The sequence below is a fragment of the Saccoglossus kowalevskii genome, chromosome 8 (genome assembly GCF_978046115.1).
Source record: "Saccoglossus kowalevskii chromosome 8, keSacKowa6.1, whole genome shotgun sequence".
NCBI lineage: Eukaryota > Metazoa > Hemichordata > Enteropneusta > Harrimaniidae > Saccoglossus > Saccoglossus kowalevskii.
Window position 1 is genome coordinate 37,855,011 of NC_140648.1, and position 20,692 is coordinate 37,875,702.

Sequence of the window (20,692 nt, forward strand, 5' to 3'; positions counted from 1 at the left end):
GATATAGTCTATATCAGGCCCACGGCTGTTGTCGACCTTTAATCACCAGACTTAATAACACACCAAGAATATCATAATCTCTTCATTGACACGTCACATTTGTTTCGCCATGGTAGCTCAGGTCATGAAATGTTTGCGGGGAACAATGAAATTATCTAATGAATGGCATGTCCAGATAAAATATGTTTTTTGTTATTTTTGGAAGTAGAAAAGTATTGTTATTGAGTAAAGACGGTATGAAACAGTCATTCCTAATTTAAGGCTCAAATTTTGAAGAATTGACAGTACTAGTATACAAAATCCTTATCTCAGTGTTGGTGATATAGTGCACTACAAATATGCTGTGCTGGCTGCTGCATCCAATTTTGCGAAGTGATCGTGATAAACTGATTGCTGCTGCTGCATGGAAAGGTGAATCTACCAATTGTATGTTTCTCATCTGATTTGAATTCAGGAGTGGTTTGATGCTGTTATTGAATACAACTGTGTCTGTGAATCCATACTTCAACACATGGGTAATTGTCATGACCCATACACTTACTTCCATTGACTTGCACTAATTGTCTATGACTCATCTAAACTGTTTGACAAAACATGAAGTTCATGGTGTAAGCTCTAGTGAATGCCGGGTTGCACTTTATTCAAACTCTTCTGAGCATCACAGTCTTGAGACGTCACAGCAATCAAGCGTCCAGGCAATTTACCGTTTTGCATAATACCTGAAAATGGCGGTTTGTATGTTGTTTAATTTTAGTTACTAATTATTCAGATGGGAACATATTTTTGAGATGTCCTTAACCATTAACAATCATCACATGTATATAGCATTTAATTAAGTGTACAACTAATTCGCAATATCACATATGTTGAATGCCATGCAATGTTTTGACCACTATAATTCTGTAACCCCTGTTTTTGCAATTGATTTTACGCATAATGCGAGATCTCGCAGTTCACAGAAATTATTGAAAGAAACTGAGGGCGGCTTAGCTTGCACTATGAAGCTTTCTGCTACATGTATCTATGTAGGGCTGATCAATTCAATTCAAAAGGTTCATACTTGACCATATTTGTCATTTCAACTCGGCGCTGGTGATTCTCTTCTTGTGCACCCAGCATGTTCTACACGAGTGCAGACATATCAACTTTTTGCTAAAACATTGACCTGTTTGAAACACAAATAAACACCCAAAAGCTACTTAACATGCGCCCCATGTCGTCAGCAATGGCGTGTTATGTGTTATTCATCAGCTGGAACAACCTTGATATGTTAATTATGTTTACAATCAATCTTCTATCTCACATGTTTCATTACCAAACGCTTCAGCGTGGTATTAAGATTTTGTTTTCAGGCTTGGGTGGTACCAAGGTGGAAAATGGTTGCACATATGGGGGGGGGGAATTCCTGGAATTGCAATAGAGAGGGTTCAGGCCGAAATACATATATATAGTGTTTCCATGTTTCGTCTGATATTTCTGTGGTATTCTGCTGCTGTAAATAATGCAAGATTTGTTCCGAAATTCAGTGTGTTGTGTGCACTCCAGGGTTATTCGTTTTTTTGCTCAAAACACCCCTATTTTTTAATGGGAGAGTCGAATAGTTTCACTCCCACTGGGAAATCTGCATTGTTACTTGAATGAGAGATAACTAAACACATTTTCCAGACCGGCGAAAGTGTATGCAACAGCCAATGTTAACAGCCTGTCACGTGATTTTAGTCTGGTTGTCAACATCAAAAGAGGCTAATCCATTTACGCAGGTAAAACTGGGAATAGAATATGTGAGGGATTGTATCAACAGAGATGTGTATAATGAAAAGTAACATCTATCCTTCTTTTGCATCGCTGAGCATTTCTGTTTTAGTATACTGGTTTGAAAATGTTGAATTTGCATGATTTGCAATGTGTTTTTTTACTGAAACTCCCCTATTGATCGAATCCCGGGTTTGAAAGCGAACGGCACACCACGTGATTCGTTTGAATACAATGGTGAAGGCACGCAAGCATGACTTACGTTGTCAGCAGTAGTCGCTGAGCTTCACGCTACAACTTCACTTGTGATGTTGCTTGTTAGCCGTGGATTGAATTAATCTTGATTACCGGTTAAAATGTTGCTTATTTGGCGTTGGTGATCTTTATTTGGAACTGGGTAACGTCGCCAGCAGAAACCTCCTGCGATTTTGATGTTGATGGTTGCGCCTCCATGGCAATCGCTAATTTTACTGCGGGTGGATCTTCCAAGAGCCCTTCGGAGTTTATAAAACTCATTCAACATACATAAAGTTCTCTCAGTCGTAGTAGTCCATGTGATGTACACCTAATATGCCAAACATGTTGCTGAACGATTTTGCCAATGAAAACAAGCCGGTTGGCGATCCACTCCACTAAAAAAAAAACTAGCAATATGTTTTCGGCTGTTGCCATGGTAGGACATGAACGTGAACCTAACGTTGGTTTATAACTAAAACCGGGCACCGTATACAAAGTTCGCAAAAAAACATTCAGTCCTTAGAAGTCATTTTATTTTATTGCTAGGGATTGTTGTTAGGGATTGGTCAGTTACTTCGGCCTGGGGGTGGATCAGTAGGGGGGTTACCCTGATTTTGATTTTGCGAATGGGGGGGGCACCCTGTTTTCCACAATTCACACACGCGCTTATGCATATATTTTTTTAAATTTTATTTCAGAACAATAGATTAAAAAGTTAATCGTACAAATGTGTTCTTAATAATAACTATTACCCATATTGCCTATAAATTTGTTGATGCAAAAAATGTTATAGGCTAAATATTTTGGGGTTGAAGTTGACAAATAACTAACAGATTATGCAATGCGGCAGAGACCCATGCAATTATACAGTTAAGTTTTGAACACATCCCAAGTCCATGTGATATCAGATTATTTTATTTAAAGTCTGAAGTCACCATTGTATAAGATATTTACTGGATTAATCCAATTGTAGCTGGAGACGGAAAAACACAGCAATTAGTACAAAGAGCAGTGGCAGTTTTTGTTCAGCAAATCAAAAAAGTTAAATGGATTCATGTATATGAATAAATAGTTTTTTTTTGTTTTTTTAACTTTTAAATATGCATATTTTGCTCTGTAAAATACCAAAATCCAACACAAATTTATACAAAAATCAAAGTGTCCCTTGTTTTCATAAGCACAGACTGTGCTTCAGGTGTAAAGCTTTCCTGGTCTATAAGATATGAAAGATATATTAAATCCAAATTAGTTTTCAAACCGCCTAGATTCAAATCCTCTTTTCCTATCTTATAAGGGCGTTTATCAAGTGAGTACTCCACAGCTTTGTTTTTATTTACTATCTTTAGCAGCATAGATTTCCCTACTTCCTGCAGCCTTTTCTGTAGTCGTTTTTTGGCTTTATGCTTCCCCTCCCCTCCTAAGGTGACTGGTCTATTAAATGCAAACACTAAAAATTACGGCAAACCACGATATTTTCAATGCACATCATACATTTTGTAATCATGTCAGAGCCAAAACTGTTAATGTTTCTTTGTTTTTCGGGGGGGGGGGGGGGGGTCAGCATGTTTTAAAATATAATGTTAGGGGGTCGCCCACTTTTCTTTGTTGATAGGGATGGGTCAACTGAGATTTAAAGCTGACAAAATGGAATCTGCCAACCCCCCCCCCCCCAGGCCAGAGTAACTGAACAATCCCTTAAATTTATTATTTCCAACCGATAGTATTTTCTAGATTGCAGGCAGCATTTACAGTTCATTCAAAATTCAAAGTTGCGTCGGGATTACGTTGATACAGTGTAACAATGTCGGCGTCGGTGATCTCTTACCGGTGTCCAACGTAGCCAAAGTAAAAGGCATGAATACAAGACTAGTGGGAGGTAATAAATTTGGGGTCGAAAGTATTCAAGAAACAGTTTTTGGCTGTTGCCATGGTAGCTGTGGACCAGGATTGTTTTGCCAATTAGTGACGGTACGACCTGCCTGTCAATTATAAACAAAATTAGCCAAGCCAAAAAAAATCTCAGTAAATTGTTGCCCACACTCAAGCGGATTAGAATGAGCTACGTCCATGCTTTTTAATCATAGAAATGTAGGGTGTGATACATTTGGCGTGAAGGTATTAAAAAATTTAGTTGTTGGCTGTTTCCATGGAAACGGTGGTCAGAATTTGTTTTCAGATTTTACCAATAGTAACTTTGTGCCCACACTCAAGCTGAGCAAAATGAGCTATGTCTGAGGAGTTGTTTCCACAATTTGTAGGAGATACATTTCCTGATAACTAGGGTGAAGGTGTGACCTACCTGCTAAGTTTGAGCGAAATCGGCCAAGCCAAACAAATCACAGAAGAATTAATACGTGAAAACACTAGAAATCACACACACACACACACACACACACAGATACACAAAATTAAAGTGATTTTAAGGGCAATCCAAGTGGAGCGAATCGCCAATACCATGTTCATTTGCATATTGACCGTGAAAATACCAAAAACATCATTGCATGGGTGATATGCAAATTAGTTTTAGTCAAAATAAGTTACTGCTTAGAAGTACCATTACTGTTGTTCAAATTTCATTTCACTCGGCAAATATATTCATGTACCCAAACGTAAAGTATCGTACTTCTAAATATTGTTTATTTCTGCTATGTTTCGAAAAACGCTACTCTTGAACGGACTACTTTATTCGCTCTCAGACCTCATTTGCATATGGGGTGTGGAAGTACCGATTTTGATTTCAGGGACGAATCAAAATAAACTGCAGTATATATGTAATAATGTGGAATACTTCCTTTCACTGTGAACATTTTTCCGCTAAAATAAATTCCAGTGAAAATGCCATTTCCCTCATACTCTATTGAGACTTGACACAGCACAGTGAAAATTTGATTCACACCGTATGCTTGAAAACTTTTCATCGAAAATAAATTAAGTGAAATTCTGTGTGATTTCATGAGAGTTGAAAATGAAAAAATTATATGACACCCAACCCTACCACTCCATACACAATGTAACCACACCTCCAAAACATCCTTTCACCAGTGTATTCTATTTGAATTCATTAGAAATTTAAATAAACAAATTATATGACAACGAACTTAATTATAATTTCAACCTCTACTTCAGCACTGATTAAATAAACTACCTCGTCTTTATGCCAACTTGAAGTTATTCAATGCCTACACCAGTGACTTCAAAATCTATGTTTCAATTCCAGGAATTTCACTTGCTATTAATTGTATGGGAGTGCCAGTCTTTTATTTTCTATTGTAATGTCAATTTCTTGTGATTACTCGGAAAATGAAGCTGTAACCACAGACCACAGTGCTGCAACTAAATCCTGGTATAAGCACCGGTTAGGCAGTCTTGAACTATGCATGTGAAGCCAGCTGAGAGGTATATCCAATCCTATAGATTTCTCATTGTTTGGTAACTATTTGCTGCAAATGCAACAAAAATCAATATAAAAATATTACCCACACAGCATTCTACAGGTTACTTGTATTTTACTGTATTGCAATGCAATTAGCATATTTATGTTACAATATTTACGTGTTTATACGACCTACCAGCACACGTGAGAGATAAGTCCAACACGCTCCTGTGAGATTCAACTCTGCTATAACGTGGAAACGCGTGATATAATGGTGAGGCATATATGAGATGTTTATTTCCCTGCAGGGGTTTTCAATTTCCAAGGTAAGGACATACCAAATAACCAAGTATTATTTGCTTATACCATAATAGAAATGGAGAAAGCCACGTAAGTAAAACACACTTTGATCACAAATTTCACGTCAATTGTGCGTAAACACATTGAATACAGTATTCGCAATATGACTATATTTTTCTTTAATGACTCAGCGGACTACTATTTTAAGATTGACATGTTCAGTCGTTGCTATTATAGGATATTATAGGCTGTCGATCTGGACGTGTAAAAATAACAGTTTTATATGACTTTGTTATTATTTGTTCTCCAGCTTGTTTGTTAAAAATAGGGAAAAACTAATTGTAGACGATATGTGCAAGCTCTGCTGATATTGACAACAATCACAAATGTCTGCATTAACTAGAATACCAAAGCTGATTAATAAGTCTAGCGTGAGTGACTTCACTAATGTTTGGATAATTACGACAGCTAGTTATGGTATCTATGGAAATGTTCCCACGGTATGTTGCTGTTTAAATTGCAGCGATGTGAGCTGTATCGTGTATAATATGATATAATTAATGCTTCCTTCTTAAAGCGTGAATACATTTGTTGCAATATACGTATACTATTCAGAATTTATACAGCGATAATTACAACTTTGTTTTGTTAGTACAGCTGTCATCGTTCACGATTTTTGTATCTTGTGTCTGTTGATGAAGATGACCTTTTATATATGATTGATTTGTCGTAGTTTAATTCTGTAAATAATAATGTTGACACGACATCTGATTCCATGCTCTTATTATCAACCCACTTTGTCATTAGTGGCTTGCTCACGGAAGTCAATTCACATTTTTCAAGCGAGCTCGCCACCAACTATTCAAAATTTGATTCAACAGTTCCCACTATAAATTTACTTCCCTTGAAAACTGTCACGTTTTTTGATTTGTTAATATTTGTAATAAGTTTGATACGCCGGGAAATCTAATATCATGGCATTTACTGTCGCGTTGTTCAGTTGTCGTAAATAAGACAGTGTAGCAGCTTTTATTTGTTCGTAGTTCAAATAAACGAAATGGAATAATTTGAATATATTCTATTATAGGTACAAACAGACCACGCGAATGTGCGAAGTATAAGTATTTCATTGTTCAAAACTAAAACGTATTGTTCAAATTTATTTTAAAGATTTGTTTTTTTTAACGATTGTTTACTCAATTCAGTATATTGTGACCGGTGTTTGTTGTGTATTTACTCAGATTGAAGGCGCTGTGGCCATGATTGAGTGGTTGCATTGGATGGGGGGTGCTGTTGTAGACGTTGCCGGTGATATCGCAATGAGAAAGATAAGAAAGTACAGGAATTCAGAGGGTATGCGTCATACTCCAAATCAATGATCTACTTATAGATATACTAAATGAAATCAGTATACAGATTACATACAATAGTAAACTACATTAGTAAATTAATTGTTTCTGGCTTTGCAAAATAAAATTAATCGTATTCACATAACGGAAAATGCATACATGTACGTTTCTTCTAGTTTGTTTTCAATAAATAATGTTAGTTCATTTTTTCTAAACACTAATCTTTGACGAATCGTTTTGCATTGTTATAATGTCATCTATACTTTCAGGAAACGGCCAGACTTTGTTAAGTTTAGATGCAATTTCTGCATTTGGGGCTAATGGTGCCGTGATTCATTACTCGTAAGTGGTGTTTATATGTTATCAAACAGTGTGTTTATATTGTAAAAGCTATTAAACATCTAGCATCGAAAACAAAAGGATTTACCGGTCCGTAAAAAGGCCTTATTTTGTTATTGTTTTAGATATTCAATCCTCATCGCTTCATATATTTTGAGCCCGTGTTATTTTTGTACCCCAAAGTTTATTTTTCGGGTCCGAGATAAAAAATATAAAAATGGTACACAAAGCGCAACAAACATATTCAGATTTTTCATCCATGGTTTTTAGTCTAGTTAACTCCATTGCACCTCTGTGATTAATTCAATTTAAATCTGATTTTTTAGATATCAGAAATGGGCTAATAATTAGATAATCAATATGCATGTTTATCAACATTAAACAAATCATGTCTGTGGATTACCTCAATGAACCAAATGAGGTTTAAAAAGTGGGAAGTTGGGCAAAATGAGTACTGTGGTTCAAGTGATATTAGCATATTTCTCATTTAGTTTTAACTCGTACAATATTTATTCACTCACTTTTTACTATAGCCAGAACGCTGTAGTGTTGTCATGAATTTGTTTTTGCGTATCTGTTGACCGACTTAATTAACTGATTATTAGCGAATTGCTGTGTTATGTCTGTCATCGTTTAGGCCTATTTGAAGTTTTGGACGGAACTTGGCTCAGTGGTTTGGAACTAATTACAAGATACCGTCGCTATTCTGACATCCGTAGTTATTAATGTAGTGAACGATTAATCAAAAGATATGACGTATTCAGTACTTAGTGTGATTGGCTTTATGATTGAAGGTTACGCCCTAGAGTCTTTTACTGTTTTGTAATTGGTTAGAGTTTTGAAAATGAATAAAGAGAGTTTGAGTTGGTCTTGGCGAATACTCCACGACAGACGCAGTTCGAGAGAGTCCAGGGGCGAGCCTTGAGGCAGTCCAGTCTTGGGCGAGTCTTGGTTCAGCCTTGTGAGAGTCTTGGGGACTTTTCCCCAGGGCGCTGTGTCTTATAGAGTGCTCCAAAAGATCGACTAAGACGAGAGCTGAAACGTATTTCGTTGTGTGTGTCTTATTTGACTGTAAAGTTAAAGTGACTTTCCCGATCCCGTACCTCAAGGGGACGCGATAGAGAGACGAGACGAGTTTCCCCCCTGACAAGTGTGGAGAACCCCGAGAGAAGAGAATTTCCCCCCTGATACGTGAGTGGAGATCCCGGGCAGGTGTTTAACACACATTGACATCCTGTGAAGAGAAGTGAAATGGCGAAGATGTGTCTTTCTTGTGAACCGAACTAACTGGCTCGATGGCAGAGACGACTCAGAAACCGCGCTTGACGACTAACGACTTTACCAGTATGGCACCGATGTACAACGCTGAAGAGAAGAAGATTTCAGAACCCCTTCGGAAGGACGAATATCGTATAGGACTGTATAATTCAGAATTGAGCGACATTAAAGACAAGAAGATGATAAAGAACGACCCGGAATAACTCGACAAGAGAAGAGATGCTTATAGACTTTAACTTTAGCTATCTGTGTATTGCTTAGAGAACCGCTCATTGGACACTGTAACGGACGCTGTAACTCAAGGACGTTGAACTCTTTTCCAGAACCCTAACCCTATTGCTCAGTAATGTAATGTATTGCCTGCTTTTTATTATCGTTTTTACCTTTTTTTTGTGATGTTGAATTGTATGTTGTGTAAGCGCCCAGAGCTTTTGTTTTGAAGTGATATTTAGTGACGTTCGAGGTCCTTTATAACGATTTAAGCGCGCCTCAGTGGACAAGTATTTGCAACACAGTGTTATGAGTTTTGTGGAGTTTTATGGTGTTTTAATGAGTTTATGAGTATGGATTATGATGGGGAAAGTAATGCCCCAATGAGTTTTTAAGAGTTTTGAGATTTGTCGAGTACAGAGATACCGACGTTTAAGAGTTGTTTTTGTTTATGTGTTGTTTCCGGAATACTTCTGACGCTTTTTTGAGTTGATAGCACCTTTGTAACGTTTTTTTATGTCTTTTGGAATGAGAGGTGGTGCGCTTATATACATATTGTTTGATATCGCAAGCTTTTGTTCATGATTGACAGGATTATATGTAACTCAGTAGTGTATATCGTTTTAGTCTTTTCCCCGTCTTTATTGCCAGAGAAGTAATGTGTTATGATAGCTTTGTCTTTGCATTCTGTTTCCACGCTGTATGACTTTTGTTTAGATTAACGACTTGTGAGTTCAGTTGAAGTTTATAAGCGTATATGAAAGGAGTTTGATTAATAGCTTGTTTATTCATTGTTTATTAGTTACCGCTTTGCAATGCTTTAACCGAGAGACGCATCCCTGGTAATCACGTGATCATGCTGTCGACTGCAGCGATTGGCTGATCGCTTGGTTACACCGCCACGCCTTAGCTTTTTGACCTTTTGATATAGAGTTTGTAACTTTAGTAACGGAGACAGTGCAGCGAAGGGTTTCCCTCGGCGACCTGTTTGAGAAAAGCGAGTCGATTGGTAGCCTTTCCCTTGTTTTTGATTTATAACCATTGGTATTTGTGACTTTATAACCATTGTATTTAGACTTTATAATCATTGTATTTAATTAGTGTGTTTTTCTCTTTTTGATTTATACCTTTTCTTAGTATTGTATTTAACCCGTATGACGATGAGTGGCTGACGGTATCTTTGATTTGTGAACGTGCAATGCTGAGAGGCATATCTCAGTTTGGGTGAAGGGATGTGTCATGAATTTGTTTTTGCATATCTGTTGACCGACTTAATTAACTGATTATTAGCGAATTGCTGTGTTATGTCTGTCATCGTTTAGGCCTATTTGAAGTTTTGGACGGAACTTGGCTCAGTGGTTTGGAACTAATTACAAGATACCGTCGCTATTCTGACATCCGTAGTTATTAATGTAGTGAACGATTAATCAAAAGATATGATGTATTCAGTACTTAGAGTGATTGGCTTTATGATTGAAGGTTACGCCCTAGAGTCTTTTACTGTTTTGTAATTGGTTAGAGTTTTGAAAATGAATAAAGAGAGTTTGAGTTGGTCTTGGCGAATACTCCACGACAGACGCAGTCCGAGAGAGTCCAGGGGCGAGCCTTGAGGCAGTCCAGTCTTGGGCGAGTCTTGGTTCAGCCTTGTGAGAGTCTTGGGGACTTTTCCCCAGGGCGCTGTGTCTTATAGAGTGCTCCAAAAGATCGACTAAGACGAGAGCTGAAACGTATTTCGTTGTGTGTGTCTTATTTGACTGTAAAGTTAAAGTGACTTTCCTGATCCCGTACCTCAAGGGGACGCGATAGAGAGACGAGACGAGTTTCCCCCCTGACAAGTGTGGAGAACCCTGAGAGAAGAGAATTTACCCCTGATAGTGTCTTCATTTTCAGGTTAGTTCTTCTGCCGATTTCTCGCAACCAACAACGTGATTTTTTATTTGGGATTTCAAGAAACTTAGCATGAATTGTTATGGCATTCATAACACAAAACTTCGCCATGTTACAACTTTTAAATTGACAGTTAACAAGGTCTTTCATAGTAGCATTTCTATGGGATTGACGTACTAGCATGAATGGGTTCAATTATCAGTGTTCACTGATGACATCATTTGACTGGCCCTCTAGAGGCGAAATGACGCCAGGAAAAGCGGACGTTTGTCGTCTGCTTCACAGCCCGTTTTATACCCGATATTTAGGGCATTTCGCAGCACATACAAGTTGCTTTTATTGACAGAGTTCATTCATAGATTTCAAATTTCATGTACAGAGTGTCAAAAGCCACACCTCTGCTCCCCTTTAATAATAATAGACAAGAGATAGTAACAATACCCATAATTAGTGATACAAACATGTGATTAAATAGTCAGATACTACGATTACGATTTGCTTGGCTTCTTCCCTCGGTTAGAAGGTAGTCCACGCCTCGTGTTAAGAAAATCTGATCTTGCATTTTCTGGTAATTCGATTTCTTCATTGCCTTTAATTGTTTTCAGACAGTGTTTCCACGGCTTGGATGTTAATCGCTGTACACGGATTTTCTCCCTTGCAGACATTTCTGATTTCTTACGCACATGATTCAGTGAACGCACTAATAGTCGCAAGTCTGGACAAAACTTAGTAGCGTCTTGCAAGAAGTGCTTGGAGTTGTAAGTATCTTTAAGAAATTTCATAGTTTTATCCTCGTCTAGTAGTTTATCGTCATCTTCATCCAAAACCTGTGACAGGTCCGACATGTCAGACAGAACTGACTCAACGTCGTCCCTATCGTTCAAAGCTTCAGATGATGTGCTTTTTGTATCAAAAACATCAAAGGAGTCAACACGTGTTTCCCTCGAAAAAGGAAGTGAAGAAAGTAAGTTTGAGTGGTGGGTTTTTACCACCTCCTCACTAATTATCGGTGTGTTCGGTCCCTTTTCATCCGTACTATCGGATTGTGTCTTGCCAGGGTCACTAGTTCGTTGACCTACTGTTTGTATCGTCTCTATGGAGATACTACTATCAACAGGTAGGTTATTTATAGGCCCATAACAGCTGTCAGTGACCTTGGTATCTTCACAGTCATTACCATTAAGATTATTCGGTTCATCGTTTGTATCATATATATTGTGTTGATCGTTTCCAGTAGTTTGTATTTCCATATTGTTTTCAGTACCAGTGTTTGTTTCATTAACAGTTTTTGTATACGTTTCAGTCAGTGTTTGAGAGCCAGTATTGTTAGAGGTAGCAATGTTATCAGTTGAATGTGATTTTTCACTTGCCTTAGTAATAACAATGGAAGAACAGTTTCTCTGTATGTGTCTCTTTTGATGACATTTATGACATGTTGGTTCATCAGTTGACAAGTAAATTCTGTAAGTTCGCTCATTGTGAACTACATTAAAAACACCATTAATATTATCGTGTCCAGAAACCATGTAGACCTGTCTACGAAAAGACATAACATGACGCAACTCGGGTTGCTTCAAGCCAAGCGGTATCATTCGCACAGAACTTACAATTCTGCCATATCGTTTGAGCTGTTCCTCGAGTAGTGAATTCGGAATGAACGGTGGTACACCTGACAAAACCACTTTAGTGGCTGGTTTAATTAGCGGTTCAATATTAATAAATGTGTCACCAATGTCAGTAATGCCGGTAGCGCACACTTGGTCGACAGTAGCTATTGAGTCGAGGAAAATAATCACGCTGCCATTTGCCCTAGATACAGCAATAATATTCTTAGCACCAACATTTTTTGAGATGGAATCAACATAAGAAACAATCGGAATACCACTGACTGACTCACACTTGATTCCATGTTTACGAGTCAGCCCCAAGAAAGGTGTTGTCAACGGCCTGGCAGCCATCTTGCTTGCCAGCGTGGCAGCTCGCCACGAGTCAACTGTAGCTGACGAGGTGCACTGAGACTTCACGGCATTTTTGTTTAACAGCGCCCTCTAATGTTAGTCGTGAACGGAACAAAGACTAGGTAGTTTTATTAAATAGTTTCTTATTTCATGTAATTATTTCATGTTAAATTATTATTATTTGTAGCAATATATATTTTGTATTTATAGGGCAGATTTATTGTCTGCACGAGTTTTTTGTAGCGTATTACCGTGGATTGTTTGTCCCATGATGCAACAGTAGCCATGTTTCCATTGTTCGTAATGTTGATCGCTAGGACGCAATTTCGTCGATAATCACTCTCGGAGTACCAACTAAATAGGCCCACGAGGTAATATACAGCTGTATTATTTGTACTTTGAGTATTCAGAGAGCAGTTTTGTTGTAGTATGGATCGACATAGAGCCTTTTTGATGTTATACTGACTTGTGTTTTCTAGCTTTACATTACTATGTGTACGATTTCATCATCACCGTGTTTAGCATAGTATCAATCATTGTTAGTAAGTTATTATATGGACTCATGAAAGGACTGAAGTGTATCCACATTCATTGTAGTGGAAGAATTATTGTTGTATTGTTGAAGAATCGGTTTTATCATGTTTGCTGAAATACTGTAATTATTATTTGTCATGTTGTGACCTTCAGCGATAGCGCCATCTATGGTGAAATAGTGAAGTACTGAACTGTAGTATTTAGAGATATTTTAGTACTGTATATTTTACACCGTACTTGTATTAAGATTTAGTGATTTGTTATGTTTTTGTTAATTGCTAGATCTTACGGTGTTGGTATATTTAAGTTGAAGATGCGATTAAAGAGATATGCCACATCAGTCAAGAACGTGATCGCCTGTCTTTAGTGTATTAGTTGGTGCTGCCACAGTAAGATCTCAGCCATCTGAGGCGATGTTAATAGAAGCAAGATATAAGGCAACATACACAGATAAGTAAGACTACAAGCCAGCAACCAGAAATAGTTAACAATAGTGGTTAGCTGAAAAAGAGACTGTGTATTGAGCATTATAAACAACATATTACTGTGTTATATTTGGCAATATGGAGATAGAAGAAGAGATCAAACATTTAGAACAGAAGATAGAAGAATTCCAGGATGCCCTTGAGACAGAAACCAACTATGTAGAAAGGGAGAGAATTCTGGAAGGTATGAAAGAAATGCAAGAAGAAATATTAGAGCTCAGCAAACCAGCTGATCCACGCAGAAGTGAAAGAACTCGCATATTGACAGAGAAAATGGCTGAGTATCAGGAAAGGGAGAGGGTGAAGGATCAAAAACATAGGATAAAGGCCTTCAATCAGAAATATGAATCGTGGAAATTGGCAACTAAATCTGGACGTACACGTTTAAAGGGTTATTGTACTGAAGATATGCTAGATAGTATGTATACGACATTGAACATGGCCAAAGATGAAGTCATCAATGCATATGAAGCCCTGCGTGAAGTTTGTCCACCGGGCCAGGAAATTCTACGTCAGACTGACACTTGCACTGCCATTACTACCCAACTTCTGCAAATAGTTACAAACAAGAAAGAAAACACCAGTGGTGAAATAACACATGGTCAGCAACTACATAACTTGCTGCAACATGATGACAATAGATCTATATTCAGTACCACAACATCTAGATCATCCCATGTGTCAATGAGTTCAGTAGAAAAACGTGCAGATGCTGCTGCTGAAATTGCAGCACATGAAGCAGAGTTAGAGATGTTAAAGGCCACTGAAGCTAAACAAGCGGAGCTAGAAGATCTTGAGCATCAACAAGAAATTTTGCGTCATAAACAAGAGCTGAAAAAAAGAGAAATGGAACGTATAGAAAAGGAGAAACTGTTAGAGAAGGCTAAAGCCAAGTTTAGAGTGTATGACCAAGTATGCCAGGATGTTTGCAAAGTTGAAGACAAGGATAAGAACATTTTGGCAAGTAAACAGTTTCCTCATGCTTCAAATGATAACACAAAGCCGAATCCAACACAGCCGTCTATGGATTCATCCTCTCTGGCCTGTGCTTTACAGAATAGCTTGATGATGAGTCGGTTGCCATTGCCAGAACCGCCCATATTCACTGGGGATCCCTTGCAGTATGTTCAATGGAAGACAAGCTTCAAGAGTCTCATTGAGAGTAGAGGTATCTCAGCTGCCGAGAAAATGTACTATTTGAGGAGGTATGTAGGTGGTATAGCACTGAAGGCAGTAGAAGGGTTTTTCTACAGCAATTCTGAGGAATCTTATACAGGAGCATGGAACCTGCTAGAAGAAAGATATGGCCATCCTTTTAAAGTTCAAAGGGCCTTCAAGGATAAGTTATTCAAGTGGCAAAGGATTGGTGTCAGAGATGCAGCAGGTCTACAAGAATTTGCAGATTTCCTTAAGGCCTGCAAAGATGCCATCCCGCACATACCTGGGCTGAAAATTTTGAATGACTGTGAGGAAAATCAAAAATTATTAATAAAGCTACCGGATTGGGCTGCTAAACAATGGAATCGAGAGGTGACGCAAGCGTTGGATCAAAAAGGCGAATATCCAAGCTTTGAAGACTTTGTCAAGTTTGTGTCAAAGGAAGCACGCATCGCATGTAATCCAATTTCATCGCTGGGTGCTATTAGAGAATCAAGCTTCACAGAAACTGTAAGAGAGCCCAAAGATAAAGTTAAAAAGTTCAACCGAAACAGAGGTACAACATTTAGTACAGAGTCAAAGCAGGTCAACAAAGAATCTGATGCTAAAGAAACAGTTAACTCCACTACGTATGTACCCAAACCATGTCTTTTTTGTCAGAAGACTGACCATCAACTAAGTTCATGCACTGAGTTTGAGAGAAAATCCCAGGAAGAGAAAAGGCAATACATACAGGAAAACAGGGTATGCTTTAGCTGTCTCAAGAAAGGACACATTTCCAGAGAATGTCGAAGAAGACTAACATGTGAGAAGTGCCAAGGGAAACACCCAACAATCATCCATGACAACTATAAAGATAGAAACACAACCAAACCAACGTCAGAAGCATCAGCAGTGTCATGTAAGGTTCAACTTGGTGACGGCAATAGTACATCTATGATAGTACCAGTTTGGGTGTCCTCCAAAGGGTCTCTTTCTAAGGAAGTGCTAACATATGCATTATTAGACACACAAAGTGACTCCTCATTTATTCTAGAAGATATAGCAAAGGCTCTGTCAATTCAATGTAAACCAGTCCGACTGAAACTTTCAACAATGGCTTCAGCATCATCCATTGTTGATTGCAATGTTGTTTCAGACTTGCGTGTCAGAGGAATGTCTTCATCTGTATGCATAGACATCCCACAATTGTATACCAGAGATATTATTCCAACTGATAGATCACATATTCCAACCACAGATACAGCAAAGAGATGGTCTCACCTGCAGAGAATAGCTCACGAGCTCCCTCCCCTGCAAGGCTGTGAAGTAGGTATGCTTATTGGCTACAACTGCCCACAAGCATTGGCACCAAGGGAGACTATCATTGGTAAAGGTAATGAACCGTATGCTGTGATGACAGATCTGGGATGGAGTGTCGTTGGATATGAAGATCCAGCATGCAATAGCGCTACACGTATTTGCCACCGTATCTCAGTGAAAGAAGTTCCTTTTATAGCTCCTAAACAAATTCTCAATGTTTTGGAAGCTGACTTTCTAGAGAAGAGTCAAGGAGAGAAAGCAGTTTCACAAGATGATATCAAGTTTCTCAATATTCTAGAGACTGGTATCCATCAAACAGAAAGTGGCCATTACAGTATGCCACTTCCCTTTAAATCTGGAAAACCTATACTTCCTAACAGCAAGAGAATGGTGTCAATTCGTCTGCAACATTTGAAGAAGAAATTCAACACCAACCCAAAATATTATTCTGACTACAAGAGATTCATGAATGATGTCATAGAAAAGGGTGAGGTAGAGAAAGTTGATGACCAAGTGACAGATGGAAAGGTCTGGTACATACCGCATCATGGGGTGTACCACCCTAACAAGCCTGAGAAGATAAGGGTAGTTTTTGATTGCTCAGCTCGCCATGGTGGGACTTCCCTGAATGACCATCTTCTCACTGGACCTGACTTAATAAACTCTTTGATTGGTGTACTTTGCAGATTCAGGAAAAATCCCATAGCCATTATGTGTGACATAGAGAAGATGTTTCACCAGTTTTTTGTACATGTAGAAGATCGCAACTACCTAAGGTTCTTATGGTGGGAGAATGGTGACATCAATACTGAACCCCAAGAATACCGCATGAAGGTGCACTTGTTTGGAGCAGCATCATCTCCAGGGTGTGCAAATTATGGCATGAAGTATCTAGCTAACCAGAATAAGATAGAGTTTCCCCTAGCAGCAAGTTTCTTACAGGGAGACTTTTATGTTGATGATGGGCTTATCAGTACAGAATCAACAAATGATGCAAGTAAATTAGTGAAGGAGGTACAAACCGTGTGTGCTAAAGGAGGACTACATCTTCACAAGTTTATTTCAAACAGCAGAGAAGTAATGAAAGCCATACCCATTAGTGAAAGAGCCAATGGAATTAAGAATGTTGATTTGAGTCATGACAGTCTGCCAATAGAGAGAGTACTTGGGATCCAGTGGTGCGTAGAATCAGATACGTTCAAGTTTAACATACAGGCTAAAGATCAACCTCCCACCCGACGTGGAATTCTTTCCACAGTAGCTTCAATTTACGATCCACTGGGATTTCTCGCTCCATTCATCCTCATTGGCAAACAAATTCTTCAAGAAATGTGTAGGAAAAACATAGGTTGGGATGAGCCGCTATCTGATAATTTACGGCCAATATGGGATAGGTGGAAAGCTGATTTTGAGAATTTAAAAGCAGTTCAAGTACCAAGGAGTTACAATCCACACGACTTTGGCAAGATCCTGAGCACTGAGCTGCATCACTTCTCGGATGCCAGCTCCAGTGGTTATGGTCAATGTTCCTACCTTCGACTTGTTGGCGAGAATCGAGTACACTGTACTTTGATTGTTGGAAAGGCCAGAGTTGCCCCAATTAAAGTAGTTACCATCCCGCGTCTAGAGTTGACTGCTGCAGTAGTGTCTGCAAACATGAGCCATAGACTGAAGGAAGAATTAAATGTCAATATTGATGGAGAGTACTTCTGGACAGACTCTCGGGTTGTTTTAGGATATATCACAAATGAAGCCAGAAGGTTCCACGTATTTGTAGCAAATAGAATCCAAAGAATCAGGCATTTGTCTAACTGCAGTCAATGGTATTATGTTTCATCTGGAGAAAATCCTGCTGATCACGCCTCTAGGGGAGTTTTCGCTTCTGAGCTGCTTGACTCAAACTGGTTTCAGGGACCGAAGTTTCTATGGGAAAGAGAATTGGAAATAGTGGAAGAACCAACCTATGAATTGAATGTTGGAGATCCTGAAGTGAGAAATGTGACAACTTTCTCAGCTGCGACACAAGAAGAACCATTCAACTTGGAGACTTGCATGTCCCGCTTCTCTAAATGGTCCGGAGCTGTTGGAGCACTGGCACGTATTAAAAGAGTTATAAGAGAGAGAAAGGGAACGAGTGATCCTTGTAGTTCCCAAGAAAGACAGGAAGCTGAAAGATTTATAATTAAATCAATCCAAAGTCAAGCCTTTGCTGAAGAAATTAGAGCTATTAAGAGGTCAGCCAGAGTGAATGGAAGTAGTAGTATTTATAATTTGGACCCATTCCTTGATGACGCTGGTGTTCTAAGAGTTGGAGGTCGTTTGAAGAGAGCTAGGGTTCCAGATATCGTCAAACACCCTGTCATTCTGCCGAGAGATAGTCATGTCACTAGGTTGATCATCACACACTTCCATAGTAAAGTCCAGCACCAAGGACGAGGAATGACACTTAATGAAATGAGAACCAATGGCTATTGGGTCATTGGAGGAACCAAAATTGTAGCCAGTCACATTCACAAGTGTGTCAAATGTCGTCGTCTTCGCCGTCCTGTAGAAGAGCAAAAAATGGCAGATCTACCAGAAGACAGAGTAGAGCCTTCACCTCCATTTGCATATTGTGGCATGGACTGTTTTGGTCCTTTTATTGTTAAAGATGGAAGGAAACAGCACAAGAAGTATGGACTTCTGTTCACGTGCATGTGTTCCAGGGCTGTCCATATTGAAATGCTTGATGATATGTCAACAGATTGTTTTATTAACAGTCTTCGATGTTTCATTGCGATTAGAGGTTCTGTGCTACAGCTTCGATCTGACCAGGGTAGTAACTTCGTAGGAGCGCGGAATGAATTACAAGAAGCTCTGCGGGAGTTAGACACAGAAAGAATCCAAGTATTTCTGGCAGAGCATCAGTGTGAATTTGTTATGAATCCTCCATATGCTAGTCATACAGGTGGTGTGTGGGAGCGACAAGTCAGGACAATCAGAAGCGTACTGTCATCACTTCTACTACAGTCTTCTGGTCGTCTTGATTCTGCATCACTACGTACATTTCTGTATGAAGTTATGGCCATTGTTAATAGCCGTCCACTCACAGTGGAGATGCTGAATGATCCTACAAGTCCTGAACCTTTAACTCCAAACCATTTACTCACCATGAAAACATCATTAGCACTGCCCCCTCCAGGTAAATTTGTAAAGGAAGATTTGTACATCAGGAAACGCTGGAGAAGAGTACAGTATTTAGCTGAGCAGTTCTGGGGTAGATGGAAAAATGAATACCTGAATACACTGACAAAACGACAGAAGTGGAACACACACAGACGTAATATCAAGGTGGGAGACATAGTCTTATTGAAAGATGAACAACTTCATCGAATGCAGTGGCCATTGGGCATCGTAACTGAGATTGCGGCAAGCGATGATGGTTTAGTCAGAAAGGTTAAAGTTCAGATTGGTACCAAGAACATTGATAAGAAAGGCAGAAGAGAAAGCAAGCTATCAGTATTGGAAAGACCTGTCCAGAAACTGATTCTTCTTCTGGAAAGCGAGTGAAGCCTGTACTGTGATCAAGCTTTTATAAGATATATATATACTAACTCTCAGGAACTCTTATATTAATTTTGAAATCACTCAAGTATAAACAATATTACTTTTATGTACCTTTATGAATGAGTGATTTGGTGGGAGTGTAGCTGACGAGGTGCACTGAGACTTCACGGCATTTTTGTTTAACAGCGCCCTCTAATGTTAGTCGTGAACGGAACAAAGACTAGGTAGTTTTATTAAATAGTTTCTTATTTCATGTAATTATTTCATGTTAAATTATTATTATTTGTAGCAATATATATTTTGTATTTATAGGGCAGATTTATTGTCTGCACGAGTTTTTTGTAGCGTATTACCGTGGATTGTTTGTCCCATGATGCAACAGTAGCCATGTTTCCATTGTTCGTAATGTTGATCGCTAGGACGCAATTTCGTCGATAATCACTCTCGGAGTACCAACTAAATAGGCCCACGAGGTAATATACAGCTGTATTATTTGTACTTTGAGTATTCAGAGAGCAGTTTTGTTGTAGTATGGATCGACATAGAGCCTTTTTGATGTTATACTGACTTGTGTTTTCTAGCTTTACATTACTATGTGTACGATTTCATCATCACCGTGTTTAGCATAGTATCAATCATTGTTAGTAAGTTATTATATGGACTCATGAAAGGACTGAAGTGTATCCACATTCATTGTAGTGGAAGAATTATTGTTGTATTGTTGAAGAATCGGTTTTATCATGTTTGCTGAAATACTGTAATTATTATTTGTCATGTTGTGACCTTCAGCGATAGCGCCATCTATGGTGAAATAGTGAAGTACTGAACTGTAGTATTTAGAGATATTTTAGTACTGTATATTTTACACCGTACTTGTATTAAGATTTAGTGATTTGTTATGTTTTTGTTAATTGCTAGATCTTACGGTGTTGGTATATTTAAGTTGAAGATGCGATTAAAGAGATATGCCACATCAGTCAAGAA

The 20,692-nt window shown here is 38.6% G+C and overlaps 1 protein-coding gene and 1 long non-coding RNA gene across 2 annotated transcripts; both read left to right on the forward strand.

Moving 5' to 3' along the window:
* Positions 1-12,848: 12,848 nt before the first annotated feature.
* Positions 12,849-19,711, forward strand: LOC146740166 (uncharacterized). Its single transcript, XM_085502859.1, has 2 exons — positions 12,849-13,054; positions 13,500-19,711. The coding sequence occupies exon 2, from the start codon at positions 13,781-13,783 to the stop codon at positions 19,709-19,711; it is 5,931 nt and encodes a 1,976-aa protein (XP_085358985.1). The 5' UTR covers positions 12,849-13,054; positions 13,500-13,780.
* A 264-nt stretch (positions 19,712-19,975) lies between these two features.
* On the forward strand, positions 19,976-20,692 carry LOC146740167 (uncharacterized). Its single transcript, XR_014930231.1, has 2 exons — positions 19,976-20,181; positions 20,627-20,692. It is a non-coding gene; the product is annotated as an uncharacterized LOC146740167 (long non-coding RNA).

Coding starts and splice junctions, on each gene's coding strand:
- LOC146740166 (XM_085502859.1), top strand. CDS start 13,781: ATGGAGATAGAAGAAGAGATCAAACATTTAGAACAGAAGATAGAAGAA.